This window comes from Anopheles ziemanni, chromosome 2 (assembly GCF_943734765.1).
Source record: "Anopheles ziemanni chromosome 2, idAnoZiCoDA_A2_x.2, whole genome shotgun sequence".
In the NCBI taxonomy this organism is placed as follows: domain Eukaryota; kingdom Metazoa; phylum Arthropoda; class Insecta; order Diptera; family Culicidae; genus Anopheles; species Anopheles ziemanni.
In genome coordinates this window covers 15,125,022-15,142,887 of record NC_080705.1, presented here as the reverse complement: position 1 = coordinate 15,142,887, position 17,866 = coordinate 15,125,022, and the positions used below count along the sequence as shown (strand labels likewise).

The 17,866-nt window shown below is 46.2% G+C and overlaps 1 protein-coding gene across 1 annotated transcript; it reads right to left on the bottom strand.

The window, feature by feature from the left end:
* Positions 1 to 3,892: 3,892 nt before the first annotated feature.
* LOC131293030 (UDP-glucosyltransferase 2-like) lies at positions 3,893 to 17,651 on the bottom strand. Its single transcript, XM_058321109.1, has 5 exons — positions 16,583 to 17,651; positions 12,520 to 12,739; positions 12,168 to 12,416; positions 6,752 to 6,791; positions 3,893 to 3,904 (listed from the first exon to the last, which is right to left on the bottom strand). Exons 1-5 carry the CDS (start codon positions 17,649 to 17,651, stop codon positions 3,893 to 3,895), a joined length of 1,590 nt encoding a protein of 529 aa, XP_058177092.1.
* Positions 17,652 to 17,866: the final 215 nt, after the last annotated feature.

Below are 17,866 nucleotides of genomic sequence, written 5' to 3'. Positions count from 1 at the left end.
TCAGGCAAACGGAAAAATATATTCATCCCCGGCACGATAAACGGGATGACATCAAACGGCCGTACACCATTTACATTTCGACTTTAGTTAAACAAAAACGTCATCATTATGGATGGAAAATGGATGGGCTGTGGGAAAGAATGAAAAAGAAAAGAAAGAAAAAAACGTCTACACCATGCTGAAGCATCCTTTCCAAACCACCTGAGTACACTACTGCACGGAACGATTTGGGATTTTGTGACCCAGGCGAAAATCCTTCACCGAAGAAAACAACATCGAATGCAGCAGACAGGAGAGAAAAGCAAACATGCACTTTTGCGCGGCTTTCCATTTTCGCCGACAGCTCCATTGCTGGCGCACATTTTCCACACAGCAGTGCCCCCTTCCTTTTCGCCGACGGTGCGCTGCGTTGCTTTTTTGTTGGTCCAAATTTGAGCCAACAAATCCGCTGGCAGCCTTGCAGGTGAGTGGTTTTGTGTTTTTGTTTTTCCGTCATCGGGGGCGAACATCTTAACGACACACTCGGGCTTCCATAAACTCCCCCGAAGGATGCATCGCTGGCGCACACCTTGAGGCGGAGAGATTGTAAAGAGGGTATAGGGAAGGGCGGGCGGAAGTGGCAAATACAGGAAGGACGCGTGGTGGCGTAGCGGTCCTGTCGTCGAGACGACATCGTCGGCAGCAGGAACAGCGAGCAGCGCTACTGGTGGCATTCAAAAGATGGATTATGTCCTGTAATGAAATGCAGCTACCATTTTGCCAGGCCAGCTATCACGGCATGGGCCGTGTGCTCGGCTTTGGGTGGCGTCGTTTCCGGTCGGAGTGACAGCCATACACATACACATACGCACACACATACGGTATGGTTTAAGTTTGCCTTCTTGTTGCATGATAAAAATCTTAATAATTTAAGCTTGTTCATCCCGAGTCAAAGAGAAAAGAAAGCGATACGGAAAGAATGGGCCCTGACTGCAGGGTGAAGAAAGCAATTTTATGGAGCAACACAAAGGTCGACTCGGGGCAGGTGGCGGGATGGCTCGAATGTGCATGCGGAAGAAAAAAGGGATGAGATTTTCCCGAAGGCTGTTGTTTCCCGCAATGGCTCCACCGACGAAACAGGCGGATTACCGGAACGCGTCAGAGGTGGCTGGCCATAATCAACGGGTAGGCAACTACCTCATTTGATCATAATGGCAGCCTCAAAGTAGGGTGTAATGAAGTTTTAATGACCTCTACCTTATGAAGTGCATGATTTTGATATGATTTTTTAGTTCTAACATTCAAAATAATCAAAAGTGTGAAATTCCTTATATGTCATCTTAGATAGTTTGTGATTTACATCGTGATTTAGCAAGATGATGTCTTTAAATAAACCTCTTGATAAACATATGTGTAAGCAAACTAAATAAAATCTTCTAGATGAAACAATATAGAGAATTCAACTCGTTATTAGCAATAAAGGTATCATTACATAAAAAAATTGTATTTTCGGTTTATGAAGCGTTACTTCAAATTCGTGATCAAACATGCAGTAAACGACGTGATCCTTTTAACAAAACAAAAATTTATTCATTTTAACATCTTTTGCCGACAAAAACTCTATCGGCAAATTTATGTTATGCATCAGACAATCGAGTGAAGACTATCTCCGATTGACCTGAATTCTTTGAACGGCACCAAAATACTTCAACTTTTTAATCAGCATCTTCTGCAGATGCTCATCTGCGTTCGTGTGGTTCGGGTGGTAAAAACCTTTTCTTTTCCACCCAGTGAAATAGGGTTACAAGACTAATATTGCTAACATTCTCATCAATCACGACCTTTTTCTTCTGCTGACATCCACTCCTACGTTTCTCCTTCTTCTTGAAAAAAAAAACGGTTTTCTAGACTTCCTTGGAGGGTAAAAAATATTGCCATGAGAATTGGTGCTTACTTTTAAGATGGTCTTTTAACTCTATTTTTCCCTTTTTACGCTGAAACATTCCTTCCAGCGAGTCGTCGTCCTTGGTACATCTACATTACGCGAAATGTTTAATTTCTGAGCCATTGTTTCCGACACTGCGCTTCATTACCATTGCTCTATGATCGTCATTAAATATTTCTCGCCCTCAAACGGCGTTCAAGCCACCAGGCGGTCACCAGTGCAACGAAAGATGGAGCGAGAGAGAGAAAGAGAGAGAAAGGCAAAACGGGGGACGAAAAACTGCATCAATCTGTGCCGGCGAAAGGTCACGACGATGTGATAGTACGAGAAGACGGTCGGGAAAAGGCGGGAAAAAGAAGGAAGTAAAAACTAGACACGGAAATCACTCCCCGAGACAGGGAGCAGCTTTCCGGCTTCGGGTTCGGGACGCGCTGGGGTTGCGCACAGGGCTTCTCATTATCATAAATATTTCTTCTAGGTTTTTAGCAAAGTTTTCCACCGGCCATCCCAACTGTCGGTTGCCGGAGCGTTCATTCTTGTCCCTCGTTCTCGGGCACCCTTTTTGCCCCCTCCGGCGGGAACGATGGACGGGAAACACTTTTTAAAAAGCGTCCCCGATAGAGCCGGCGAAATGCTGCAACCGTTCCATTACACCGGACGGAAAAATCATTTTCAACCAACCCCTTTCCACGATGAGTTTCGTTTGGAGTCCCGTTTGGTGTGTGTGTATGTGTGTGTGTGTGAGTTTTCTTTTTCATTCTGGTCCGAACCACGCCTGCCCGTTTGTGGAAACGATTCCGGCATGCATTGCGCACTGATCATTGTCGTCTGGCTGGGAAAGCGAAGGGCGATAGAAGGGTTGGAAAACTTTTCCTATTCTCTCGCATTTATTTTCCCGCCTGTTTTCCGGCTTCTTAACGATTCATTTTCTCGTGATAAAACAAAATTCGTTTTGATCTCGAACTTCGGGTTGGGCGGGAAACGTTTTTTGGAGCGATGAAATTTTCCACCGGAACATCATCGCCGTCATCAGCCTCACCACCACCACCACCAACGCCGGTGCAACCGAAAGTACAACGGACTGGATTGAGTCGAGAGCGCGCAAAGAGAGCAGAGCGAAAGAAAAGGATAGCTGGAAAGGAAATACTGAAAGGGTAGCTGGGATAAGTGGAAAAACTACGATGGTATCGTTTTAGTACAAAAAAGGAAAAATGTGCTGTCGGGTGGAATTGGGTCCACTTTCGCAACGATTACTTTGGCACTGCTTCCATTTCCGATGCATACGTTCAAATATTCTTTCCTCCTCTTGTCTACCGACGCCGGCCTTCCTTTTCCCTCGTCACCATTGCCGTGCCGTAAGTAATGGAAATGGGCCGAATCCTGTTGACGAAAACGTTGTTATCAAACGGATTAAGGCGACGCTACTTTGGAGCCTCCAGCCAACCCACTGCCGATCGCCCTCTCACATCGAATGCACCGAATGCAGCGGCTTTCAGACTAAACGCCAACTCGATGGAACTACTTTCGCAAGTCTTCACTTTTCTCTTTCTGCTCTCGTGGGCCTCAACGCAACGAAACCGGTTTCGGTGAACCCTAAATCTTCGCCAATGTCCCGCGTGACTCAATTGTTTGAAGTTGGAATTTGCGTTTTTCTTCGATCAAAAACCCCCTCCCTCGGTCGTCTTCATCTCAAGCGCCCTAAAATCGCCTCGGAAACTTTTCTAAGGATGGATGCCACCCAAAAGATATCATCAACACTTCAGGAAGCTCCTTGGAGTTGATTGCAATTGCATCGAGCGGCGTCGGTCGACTACTGAACCACTGGGAATGCCTTTCGAAATGTGTCCCGGAATTAAACGCTGTAAATAAAACTACTGAACCGGGGAATTTATGCGGAGTGCGCTCCGGGTGAATTTACTAGAGGTGCGAGTCGCTTGCGGATGAGGAAAGTGATTGCACTGCTGAGATTTAATCGTTCACCTGGAAGAATGGATGTGAAAGACAATTTAGATGCTGAAATGCAGTGAAACGAATCGAATGAATTCTTTTGATCGTTGGAAGTGGGCTGAATTGTCCACAATGCTTAAGAAATTCCCTGCCATTTACAACGATGCAATAAATTTGAGATGTTTCTTAACCCGGCACGAGTAAACTTCAGTGATCTATAATTACTCTAAAAGTGTAATTCCTAGAACAGGTTACTGCCGTTGTTGAGTTAGCACATATTTGATGAATAAGTTCTTCGTTTTATAAGCCATACGTAGATTGAGGGCGAAAGATCATGTTTGAAGTGAATCACAATAAGCATTTATTTAGATATCCAACTTTAGTTTTCAAGTTAAAATTGATTTTCCATGCATAAATATTTGCTTCTTGAAACATTTAAAAACGATAAAGCTGTTATTCTATTTTAATTCGTCGTTGATTTTCAACATTTTATCATTAAAAATGACGTTCTTATATTTTAACTACACTCAACTGTTAGCATTATATTCAAGACTAGAAGATGAATTAGAAGAATTACCATTTTCGCTGTTGCTAGCATTTAAAAACAGCCAAAACAACGTCGCTGGTACAGATAGTGTCAAAGTTACCACGTCGTGCCGATTGCCTACCGTTAGGGGCCAGTAGGTTGAAATGCTGCGGTTGAATATTTGTCCAGCAGCCGAAGGTAAAACGGAAGGAGACTCTCACTAAATGAGGACAACATCTATCTTGAGCGTCACCGCGAAGTAGTTTGTCATTTGCATTTATCCTTGTGCGCAAATGTTGTGAAAAACAAAAGAAAACTAACTGCAATGAAGAGAAGGGGAGATCCGGTTGGCATGTTTTTTTTTGGGTCGAACGATCTGAACTTCCGGGCTGTATGGCGGCGGGGTTGAGAAGGAATAATTTTAACTTTGGGTCGAACCAGCCACCCACTTTAATCTTACTCATTACGAATCATTTCTATGATCTGGCACGTTTTGTGGATAAATTTCGGACGTCCAACATTCGGGTGGAATTCCAACTTAAGGGCAGAGTCCAGCGATGCTTGATGCTTCGAGAATCAATTCCTCGCCAACTTAACCTCAATATATTTCAAATGTTCAAAAGCTAGATTGTCAAACAACTGTTATGTTTATTAGAACTATTTAATTTACTCCAACCTATATTACGCTTTTGTAAAAGGAAAACAGCCCTCCTTCGTTTAGTCTGATCTATTTCCAGTGTACTTAATAAAGTAAACTTCATACATATGTCGAACGACAAGCGCTTTGTAATTTCAGAAAACTCGTCGACATTTCTGATTTCCTCGCTCGGTTTATTTGAGATTCTGTTTATGTTCTGGCATTTATTTTTGAAACCCAGAATCCGACCCTCCTTTCCTCGACTCCCCTCCCCGCCCCTGGGCCCGTGTGGAACCTGCGCTGGGGGTGGTAGTTAGTTTTTCCGGTGAAATCACAACAACTAGTGGTAACAATACTTTGTAATTTCGATCGAAACGGGAGATACATGAAATTATCTCGCTCGTTCGTGGTTTGCCATTCTCATTTTCATTTTGACGCAAAACATGGCAATGCCTGTCCCGCTCTGTGTTATGTGTGCATGAATATGGTTGGGGTTTTTCCGGGGGATAAACTTTGGTCGAGCTGGAAAACCCTGGCACTGGGGCGCCCCGGGAGGAAAGGGGAGCATGTTGGAATTTGTTTGCATTTTGAGATTCGTGTTTTACGAGTCCTTGTTTTTATCGTTACATTGCAGCGGCTTCGTGCACCGCACCACCGCCACCGGGGGGGTCCCGGGGAGTTTTCCGTCCATTGGCTTGCTGTTTCATCTTTAACGGCGTCGTGTGATGCGGTGTTGGGTGAGAGGCACTAGCATACAGGAAGATGGCAGGAAGGGGTTACACTACTCTGGTACGGAGTAGTGTTTTCTCATTCCGAAATGTTGTATCCAATTTCGGGTTTGCCAACAACGGAAACCAAAAGCAGCACAAAGCGGGAAAAAAACACACACACACATAAGCAAGAGAAGAAAGACTCGGTGCACCAAATTGCTACCTTTTTGTCCCCAAAAACGGCACGGATGCTAACGGGGGACTGATGTAAATTGAGCATGAAAGCAATTGCAGAACCGTTACCGAGCGTGCCGTTGGAATGGGGAGCGCTGGAAGTGACACCGGGGCTGGTGACTCCCACAGCAACGCCGGTCACAGATCGTTGCCGGATCTTTCCTTGCGACGCTCCGGAGCTGCTAAACGGATGCATTTGTTCGGATGATGCACTTATCCGGTGCGGGATGCATCGTTGCCGTTGGCTGCTGTCGGGTGCAGGTTAACCAGATTGCAGCAGCAACGACGAGAGTGGCCTTGTTGCCGGAGTTCCGCACGCCTTCGTATCCCTTTGTCTGGAGCCTTTTCTTCTTATGAGTTCTTTGTGTGTAATGAGTAATATAATTTGTACGCTTTAAAATGGAATGGAAACCGAAGGCGACCCGCTCCACCGGAACAACCGAGGTCCTGCTCGGGCGAGATGGCACCGCCGGGACCGACCATGGGACAGTGGAACCATCATCCCACAAACTAATCAAGGGTTTTCCTTGGACCGAGCGTTCCTTGGCCGGTCGGTTCTGTTTTGCGAATAAATCTCCCTTCCCGGAAAGCAAATCATTTCCAATCCAAAGGATCATCCGTGCGTTCGGGGGGTCGGGTTTTGGGGCGTGGTGCGGAAAAAGGCACCCACCCGGCCGCATTCGACCAGAAATGATACGATGAAAAATGTTTCGTTTCTTGGTGTTCCCCGTACGGTTGCATCTCGACGCCCATTTCCACATGATTGACCAAACGATAGTGGTTGCATTCGTTTGTTTATTTATTTTTTTTTGTCTTTAATTTCCGTTTTATAATTAGTTTTGTGTGCTTTCAATTTTCACGATCCGGAAAACTCTCTCATTGTCTCTCTACCACACTCTCTCACGCTCTCTTCCTCTACGAACTTTATGTCCCTTTAGGTTAAGCAGCGTAACAAGCCCTACATTGCGACGCCGAAAAATGGCTGACAGTAAAGGAGAAAGTTTTGGATTTTCGTTTAAAGATAAGCCCGCATTCCACCTCGAACACGGTCACCGCGGGTCATTTTTGGATTGTTTTTTTTTATATCGTTTTCTTTTTTATTTTGTTCAGCTCAACATTTCCAGCTAGAAGTGTTACCATACGGTGGTATGGTATTACAAGGACGGAATCGGCGAAGGGTTTACTTTTTACTGGATCTTAAACTATAAACACAGCACTAATGAAAATCGGTCGTACAAACATGAATTGCGATGGTCATTTGATTTGTTTAAAGCTTGGTGGTTTATCAACAATTAAATTTAGTGATGCAAATTTGCGGTTGTTGCTGTAGATGTCTGTTTGACAGAAGACTATTCACTTTTGCCGCCAGAGATTCACATACCTAGTTTAAATTATTTCTACAAGTATGGAACAAATATTTGATAAAAATGATGGTGCAAGTACCTCCGCTTTAAAATGTTTGGCATAAACAAGGCATTAAGAACGACAATTCAATTCATTAAGAGTGTCCTCCTGCCTTTCGTTCACCTGTTATGACAACATAGCAAATCAGTAAATTACCTGATACCTCATTTCAGCGCATACTATGATTCCCTCAACATGTCTTCACTCTACACTTTCTTCGCGGAGAAACCTATTGTCCAACGGGCTTCGCAAAGCATCATCATTTGTTGAGCATTATCATATAATAAGAAAATGGAAAGCTGATCCTTTCGTTCGATTCAGCATCTCATCTTACGTCAGGCCTTGGCCAGGGAACACCGGCTTCCCCAGATACACATCCTGTCAAACGGAACGGATCCTTCCTGGTTCCGGCAACGGGAAATCGTTAGCGTCCCATGCCTGTAGTAGAGTTATGCCAAACACACATACACACACTCCATTCCTGTTAACGGGGTCGTTGCGATTGCAATCGAATGCGCGTGCAGTGTATGCCCTAGTTTCCGGACCGTGGCGTACGGCTAGAGGCTTTCGCTGTTTCCGGTTAGCAGCCATTTCGTTCGCTCCTTTCGTCGAACCGAGCTCTCTTATTCGGTGCACTCGAGTCACGTAATTGATCCACGTATTTGTTATTGCAACAATAAATGTTTTGTGAAAATATTATTCCCCTTCGTTGGAAGGAAAGGAGTGTGGATGGCGAAGTGCGGCAGGAAGCAGGCATTGGCGGTTTGTCACTCGCAGGACACGACCCTACATGTTGGCATGGTGTACGTTGCTATGTGTGTGTGTGGGAGTAAAACGAGAAACCTAGTCAGGTGCAGGATGCGATTGCAGAATATGACTGCTTGAGGCACCGTTGAAGGAAGCTGTCTTCACCATCATCGGAACGAGATCCGCAACGAAGATGTGGAATCTTCGTTATAAGCGGCTGTTTTTGTTGCGCTCGATGAGGATGTATGTAGGAGCACCGGATCTTCGAGTGTAGGAAGGCAGACATGAATTATTTTAATGATAATTTGCTTCGTCTCGATCCATTCGGTAAGAATCATTGTACCCAAAGCCTCTTAGAATTGCAACAACCACTTGTTTCTCCGCACCGCCACAATAAGACGGACGGTGCTTGGAAAGCTAATCGAATTGTTCCCTCGTTAGCGGGGGGCGAATAACGGCCCTAGCAAGGGAGTGCAAGAGAGCACAGGTGTATTACAGCGGAATCATTATCCTTTCCTGTCGGCAAGATAAGCTGAGAATCAAGAGCATCCGAGTGGCAGATGATAGATTTCACATTTGATATCCGGTGGCTTACCGACCGATGTATCATCACATCAGATGATTAATTTATAAACCCGAAGGTATAGGGCACTCCCAGGCCGAAGCTGTACACCGTCAGGGTTCTATTTTCCTTCAAATCAACGTGCAAAGGACACTTTCAATTCAACTTAACACTTTGCGATCGTCTGCATATTTAAATAGAGAACATTTGTATTTCCTTATGCCATTAGAAACATGCATAAAAAATTCGTTTGCATCAGAGTTTTTCCGACTGATTCTGTTCCATCTGCGTTCTCAAATCGAGAAAATTTGTTTCTCAAATAAGGGCTTCCAAAGCGGCGGGCGACTAATGCATTTTATTGGGCACATTATCGATGCAGGGAAGGAAAAATAACGGCACACTTAATGCCACTAGCAGACACGGCTTGGCTTGGCTTGGCTCGGATAATTGCCATCACTAGGAAAAATGTAGATAGGGACAACGAAAAAAAACACAAAGTTCGCGAAAAATGTGGATCGATGCCAAACAAATTTGCAAACTAGACAAGTTTGCATCCATTTGTGCCAAAATGAATTCTTTTTGAATTAATTCGTAGGAAGTGGAATTTGCTTCGTTCCCTTCGCACCCCTTCCGGGAAAGCGTTTTACCTGCATTGCATAGTGGAGCGTCTGTTGAGGGAAATCATTCTAACACCACCACCCTGTAAGAAAATTGCTCGGTAAAGCAGAACAAATAATGCACTTCACAATATGAGACATGCCGCTACGACTCGTCATTAAGGATCTGATATAGAATAGGACTTTCATACAGGAGCCCGGAGAGAAATGTGTCTCGATAAGGTGGTGCTTAGGTTCCGGGTGAATAAATTTTAAGTAAATGCAAAGGAAAGTACATTTGAATGTGGAGCTGATGGAACACACCGGTACGTTGCTTAATCCCTTGAAATTATTAATTGATTCCGAGTTCACGGTAAGAGGACTGCACACCCTGAACTGGTGCGACTCCCGTTTCGTCCCAGAGCTACCTTCACTACCACACAGCTGGCATCTGCTCACGGGACGGATGAGTGGCTTGGCATGTTGAATGTAATTTCAATTTGGCCCAACATAAACCCCCTATGCCCCGAGCACGGAGAGATGATAATTTTGTTAAAATATTATACTCGGTACCCGGAAAAGGAAAAGGTCAGCGAACGTACCACTGGGCGGCGGAGGCCCTCCGGGGAGATAAACCCGGAAGAAAGCATTCCATGCACCATTCTTCCGAAGACGATGCGAAAGGATGCGTCCAGCCATCCAGCCAGCCAGCCTGCCAGTGCTCTGTGCTGGAGCCCGGGAGCGGGAGATAACAGCATGTAAACATAATCATTTGCATGTCATGGATCAAACCAACCAAGGGAAAATCCTGCCCCTCGACACCACTTCCCCTGCACCCTTTCCGGGGTTTTCCCCTGGACACCAAACGCTCCAGAACGTCGGAAACAATGGCATCCAGGGCAAACAATACTATCTCATCCTCATCAGCGCCACCACCGCACGCGTACGAGGATCCGTTCGCCCTTTGTCGGTGCCGGGAAGGGTCGAAAGTGCAGGCCATATATCACACTTTCCGAATGCAATATGTGATTAGGCACTCCATACGGTCCATAGTGTTTGAGTGTCGAGCGAGTGTGTGCCGCCGTTCTAGCCACAACACAATTTCCCCACCCAAGGAGTGTGTGTGTGTGTGTGGGGGGTTAGCATGTGTCCATAGTGCGACTGTTGCCATGCATAAAGTCACGGCAAACAAACGTGTCGTCGGGGGGTTCTGACCTTGCCGTGTCTTGTGCCGCCGACCACTGGCAAGCGTGCAGCAAAGGCCACCACCTTGGCTGGGAAAGCGGTCCTGTGATGATGCCGAAAATGGTTTGCTCACTGTTGTTGTCGTAGCAATATAAATATTTCAAAAGGTTTACATTTAAAGAAGTCTCGAACAAATTTGAGTCAACCGTCGTTTTTTGTTTTCTTTATTTTCCATCGTATTTTTAATGGTAACGATTTTTTACTGATTCAATATGCGATTCAATATGCATGAGCTTTTTCACAAACATATCATTATTCATTATACAATTATTTGATGGCCAGCTGTTTCGAATTTCTACAAACAAAACGAATTCGCACAATTGCATGATATTTCACATGTTCATTTTTTATTTTCACATCCACGTCCATTTCCATATCCACACTACGGCAGTTTTTAACACTATTTGCGACGAAAGTACTCCTAGATCTAAGCTAACGTACATACAATAACTGACTCCTGAGGGGTTGGTCCCCCCGTTTGCCCATCCCAAAGCAGGCGGTATGCTTACAAACGTCACCCTGCGAAAGCCACAGCTCTCTTTCACCGGTTCGACCATTCGACCGAACGGAGGCTCGCCAGTTCCGAAATGATTTACGATGTGCAATTTCCGCAAAGTCGCACTAACTACGAGACTAACTGTGCAAAACGATGCAACGAACACGGCACTCGCAATCAGTTCGCATCCTGGTCTATCGAGCCCCCAACAAAGCACCTTTTGGTTTTCACCTCCTGGTGTGTGACACGCGTTTGAAAATGGCCTCGTGGTTTAGAATTCCTTCGCAATGGCGACCCCTTTGCTGCCGCCGATGCTTCCTAGAGTGATAGATCATTAAACTAACCCTGACCTGCTGCCTGTCTGTGAACGGAATGCGGAATGCAACTTTTCTGTCCAAATCAGCGACATCAAAGGATGGAGGAAATCGGTATCTTAACCGGTTCAGCAAACCGCCAAACCTCAGCTACTCGCGCATATATTTACAAGCCTGCGATAAAAACGCAGATCAAAACAACTGTCAAATCCCAGTTGCAGACGCTGGGAGGAGACATTCAAGCTAACCTAATGCAGAACGGTGAGAAAAGGTGCCTCCGATGAGAGGGTTGGGAAGTGAGAAAGAAAGCGGAAAGGTTTCCCACAGCCACGCCGGGTCAGATCGGTCGTAAAAAGACGGTTCCGTCCGCCCGGGAGACGGTTCAAAGTAAACCTCGAACGGCTGCTCGTTAATGAGAGCTGCGAAATCATCGAACCCGTAGACGTAACGTACCCTACTTGCGCGGCCGTATGCACAGTCCTCACGGCTGTGGGTAAGAGTTTCTAGGCGATAAAGGGCCCGGGCCGGACGCTGGCGTCGGGCGTTGCATGATTGACGCGCGATGCGCCGAAAACCTTAACTTACTTAACACATGTCGACAGACTCCAGTCATGCGCGTTCGAGTGGGGTTGCGCCATCGAGCGCAATGTCGGCTTTTGGAATGGACATTTCGGAACCTCCGCTCCCGCTGCCGAGATGTTTGCACTCGGTCCGCCGTGACACGTTCGGGAGCCTCCGAGGAGGCCTCTGCGTTAGAGCGACTTCAGTTTCAGTGCTTTTTCGAGCCGACCTTGACCGGACGCGATGGCACTGCCCAGCTGGGACAGGAGAAACCGTACGATGCGCTTCAGGACGAAGTACAGGGCACCGAGAAGGACGGCTAGCAGGAGCAGCCCAGCACCGGCCACGTCGTAGTAGTGGTACTGCAGGAAGGGCATTCGGGCTGCCGGATAGTGGAAGTGGTCGACGCCCCCATGGCGGATCACGTACTCCGTCCACCAGACCGCCTTCTCCACCGGTCGCATCGGCTGGTCTCGAACGAGTCGTCCCAAACGGGCGATGTTGCGCTTGTACCTAGCGGGAGAGGACCACCGACGAAAAACCGAACCGTTAGCAAACAAACGCGTCACGCTACGCTACCCTCGAGCTCGAAGGGCCCGGGATGCTGCCAGCCTACCTCTTGTTGCGGGCGACTTCCAAGATCGCTTCGCGCAGCGACTCCTCGGTCAGGCGCTCCATCCACACCGAGCGACCGATGCCCCGTTCCACCACCTTGTCCGCGTTGCCGAACTGGTCGAAGTTGAACGGGATGACCACCAGCGGAACGTGCCGGTCGATGGCTTCCTCCATGGACTGCTGGCCGCCCTGCATTACGAACACTTTGACGTTCGGGTGCGCTGGAAAGAGTCAAACCAAAGGGATCAATTAGCTAAATCCTTCGTAACGATCGTCGAACCTTTGAGGTCAGGGATTGTCAATAAAGAAAAGTAATCGAAAGGAGTATGTACAGAGTCAATTAAAATCATTTATGTGGTTACATGAATAAATTTTAAATCAAAACCATCTATTAAATTGAAAGTATTACTTGTTTTCGGAAACTATTGATACTTACGAAAATATCATAAGAGATTGCATTGAATCAAACAAAAAAGCTAACAAAAGTACGCATGATTTGAACTAAATAACTTTCATCGCCTTTTCTTTTCTTACTTAATAGTATTTACACATGAACAGGTTTTTTACCTACATTAAAAGAAACTCTTTGAGGTTAGTTTAAGTTCAACGATTAGCACAAAGTGGTTCATTTACAATTTGAATAAATGTCAGTTTTAAAATAATAAAACAGGTAACCTTAAAATTATTGATGTTATTGGAAAAATCGGAGTATGAATAAGATTTGTAACAAATAATAAACATTTCACTTTTCATAACCAGCACCGGATCAAACTATTTTCTTTTCGAAACTACTGTTTGTTACACTTTTTCCCGATGGTTTCATACTTTCTTTATCTTTTAACACATTCAAATCTATTTATTTGTTAAAAGAATATATTTAATTTAAAGTGCAAATAATTATCATTGATCTTTTGATCTTTCATGGTTGCACAATATATTTGAAATAGCTCTCTAATTACTAAATCTTTCGATTAATTCTTATCGTAGTTCAAGATAAGCAAACCAATTTGCATGAATACCAATGCAAGCTTTTGCAAATAGGTCGTGGCACTTCAAATGGAAAGATTAGACCGAAAATAGACAATGATGAAGCAAAATCAAAGTAAATGTATGAAAAATATCATGGACAAATAAAATCGGTGGATTCTTAGGTTTTCTACCCGCGGCTCAGAGCCAACGCGAACGCTCAGTCGACTCATAGGTAGATCCGCCTGTGTACATAGTGTTTATTAACTTCATTCATTCAACGTGCATTTCAATTATATTTGTGTATTTACTGTAAGAAAGCTGTAAGGAGATAAATTGGCATTTATCTTACAACGATCGGTCTCTCAAACAAAATCAATTCGAAGTTTGTTCGTCAGATATGTGAGGAAAAATGTCAAACTACAAAAACTCACAAGGAAGAAGGAAAACATCGTTTAACAAAAGCTAAGGAAACCAACCAGATGGAAGCTGAATCCACCGGCAACATCCTTGAATGCCGAGCATCCCGCCAATATTTGAACTTGAATTTCAATCCCGCATCTTCGAAATCCTTCGGCAAAAACGTCGCGTGGAATTGATTACCTCTCCGCCACAGGTGCTGCGGGAAAGATGCAAAGAAAGCCTACCCCTCGCCAACCCCCAGAAGAAATAACTATCATAATTTATGCAACTTTCGTCCTTGCCAGCCGCAGAAAGAGCAGAGGCAGCGATGATCTTGAAAAGCACAAATGGCGCATCCCGAAACGTGTTCGCCTCGGAAACACCACGATGCGGCGCAGTTTTGCCGATGAACTTGACTTCGCATGGCCAAAAACATCCACATCCGATGCCGAAAATCCGCATCGCGCCGATTATGCAATCGGTGTCTTCAGTAGATTCGTCTATTTTATCGATCGCTCGCCGCGTCGCGTTTGACGCACTCCGTGGCCACAAGAATAGCCCAAAACCAGTTTTGCAGGCGGGCGCGCGCGCTCGCGGGGGCCGGTTGATGACAATGGGAATCGCCGTCAACCCGCCGTCTTGTTCGATATTTCATCCCACCACCCCTGAAAAGGCCGTGACTCAGCCGATAAAGAGTCGATGCAAATTATGCGACACGGGTTCCTCGTCGGGTTGTGTGCCGTTTTGTGGAGCTTCCCCTGTTGACGAGCGATCGTTATGATGTGTCGAAGATCCTCCCATTCATCGTTCGTGAACCCCGCTCGACAGACGAGAGTGAAATTGAGTGGCTTACGAAATGCCACTTTTTCTTCTCGTGCGGATGATGAGGGGGGTTTTTAATTCATCTTGATGGATAGAAGCTCGTAAGTCGGTCAAGGATGCTTTCTTGTGCGGGAATGGTGGTTGCTCTGTTTTCCTCCGGTAAAACCACTTGCGACCGCAAAAACCCGGAGCAAAACATAGAAATAATCCAGATAATCGACGCGGTGTATGTGAGCCCTCAAACCTGTGACGCAAGCGGGTCAACTTTTGGCACTCTCTGACAGTGTCCAATCCGCAAACATTTGATCCGCTTGATTATTCAGCTGGGAATGATTGATTGTTGCCGAAAGTGGCCCAACGAGTTGGCGCAACCTTTTCTAATCTTTCAATTTATCTTGTTGCGGGAAAGTTGAAGGTTAATTTAAAAAAAAATAGGCATGTTAATATGACACTCTTTATCAAATCCAAACAATTGGTGGAATGGAGAGGAGGAATGAAATCATTAAAAAAAATCATCCTCACTCAATTTCAAATGGATGCTGGTCGAAACTTGATAAGAAAATAAAAGTTGCACAAATTGTCGTGTTCCAAATATGTCACTGCTTTTATAAATAGAAAACTTGTTTCCAGAGCACATAGCCTTATACAAGTTTTGCTTTATTTGCCAGAAGCAGGAGCCATTTCAACTCACCATCCTAATGAAAGTTGCCTCAATCGAGATCACGTCGATGATTTGCATTTTCAACAACGATTCCCTATCGTAACATTGTAGCGTTGTATCTCGCCCTTTCCCAGCACTTTACTCGAGCTCCATTCATCCGTATTTGCTTGCAAATGTGACAGCCGGTCAGCACCCGAGAATTGCTACGATCAATAACAACAACGAAACAAACTGATCGCACGATACAAGTTGAGCAAATTTTAAGATCTCTTAACTGTACGCTGATTTTGAACGAGGTCAAACCAAAGGTACATTAACTACAAATAGATCGTAAGCGGTAAACATAAACTAGGAAAAAACAACTCTAGGGTATGTTTTAAGGGGAAATCTATAAACCACCAGCTATAAACGGCCAACATTGTAACCCAGCATGTGAAGCGTAATGGCGAAACTTTTTGTAAGGCTGTTTTGTTTGCAAATAGTAGCAATTATTTTTGGGAATTTTCTTGACACACGCCACTTGACCTTGACAGGATAATGAAGAGTAAAAACTAAGCACACATCACTCATACGATCTATTTCAAACAGTGCCATTACGCGTACTTTACGGCACTTTTATGAGTGTCCCTTTCGGCTGCTGTAAAATGATAATTAAGCAAGCGCACATTCGGTTCGCGCAACGAGACAGATAAATCCATTACGTTGGCTTGTGGGTTGAATTTTTTTTTCACCTTTGCTTGCTCAAATAAAAGCCAAAATCGTACAGGCGAAATTAACATGCGTAAAAAATAGAACCTTCCCTAGAACCAGCCGGGGTAGCCATTACCGTTTCGCCAAACGGTGTCCCATTAAACCGGGGCCCCTCGTCAGTGGCCGGTTTTTAATGCGGACGAATGTTGTTTGCCTTTCGGACCGGACCTAAACACCCTCGTCGTTGCTCGTTACCGTTGCCAACATCGGTCATTCCAGTGAAGTTCCCTTTTTTTTACCACCTCTTAACACTCTTCCCGTCGTGCCAGAAGAAAAAAAACGGGTGCCCGTTCCCGCCATTTTCGTAGCACGAGGTGTGAAAAGTTGTTACACAAACACAAACAAACACACAGAAGTGGCCACGGATTCTAGGAAGCCCGGTTCCCGGAGTTCGCGTCCGTTTGCGTCGGACAGCACTTCACACCTTCGCGTCGTGCAATTGGCGCCGGCCGGGAAAACTCACCGAGTAGGTCCTGCTGGGGCAGCCAGCGCTCCATCCGGATGTTGGTGGTGCCGTTCAGGTCGAGGTCCGCGTCGTGCTTCCAGAGGACGTCGTACTTGAGCGACTTGAACACCTCGAGGAACAGGTTGAGGTTCCGCTGGTTCAGCGAATCGCTGCGGATGAGCGTCCCGAGGCTGAAGTACACCACGCCGTGCTCGGAGCGGTCCAGGTACGCCTTTAGGTCGGCCGGCAGCGACTTCGGTGGGTGGATGTGCATGAACCCGATCTGCACCGAATTGGGCAGCATGGGACGAACGTAGCCGATGCTCGGTTCGGCGTTCACCAGCAGGAAGTCGACGCGCCGTATGAGGTCCGCCGAGCGCGACATATTGCTGCCAAAGTTCTGCTCGATCATCCGATCGAAGGTGACGAAGTCGGTCGGCATGATGTGGTACTTGATCACCAGGTTCGACACGACCGCCTCCACCCGCTGCAGGAAGGTGAGATCGCGCGTAAACTTATGGTTCATCTCGGGGTGGGCGACCACGTTCATCACATTGCCCATCGCCTCGTGGCACGTGCCCATTGAGTCGATCGAGGTGATGCCGATCATGGGTGCGTTGAACAGCTCGGCGAACGCGTACATCGGCGTGAACTGGTAGTACTCCACGATCACCACGTCGAAGTGCTCGTCCCGGCTGTGGATCAGCGCCTGCACGTCCGGATGCGCCAGCTGCGCCTCCAGGAACAGCTTCGTCAGCGTGCGCAGCCGCGTCGCGATCTGGTAGAAGTTCATATTGCGCTGCTTCATATCGACCACGTCGAAGTTCTCGTTCACGATCCGGTACGAGTAGCTCCAGTCGATCACGGTCACGTTCGGGTGGTCCGTCGCGAACGGATCGGTCGTCATCACCGTCAGCTGGTGGCCACGGTCGATCAACCCGCGCACATACGCCTGATACACTATCTGGTGGCTTCGGGCGGGCGATGGAAAGATGGCCAGTATCCTTGCACCGTCGGCTAGGATCGGCATCGTCAACGCCACCACCAACGCCACCAGCCCGCAAATGTTCACCCTTTTGCACCACATCGTCCTTCGACGTCGAGGACACTTTTCTTTTCCTCTATAATAATCCTAGAATAATTTTCACCACAAACTCCACGCAAGGATCGTTTCGCGAGCGCTCCACGAGGAACGAAGCGAAAAACTAAATTCGTCCTGAGATCCACCGGCTCGCGATACGACCGTCTATCAACTAAAAGATGCAACAAGCATTCGTTGTGATTTTATACGACCGCGATCGG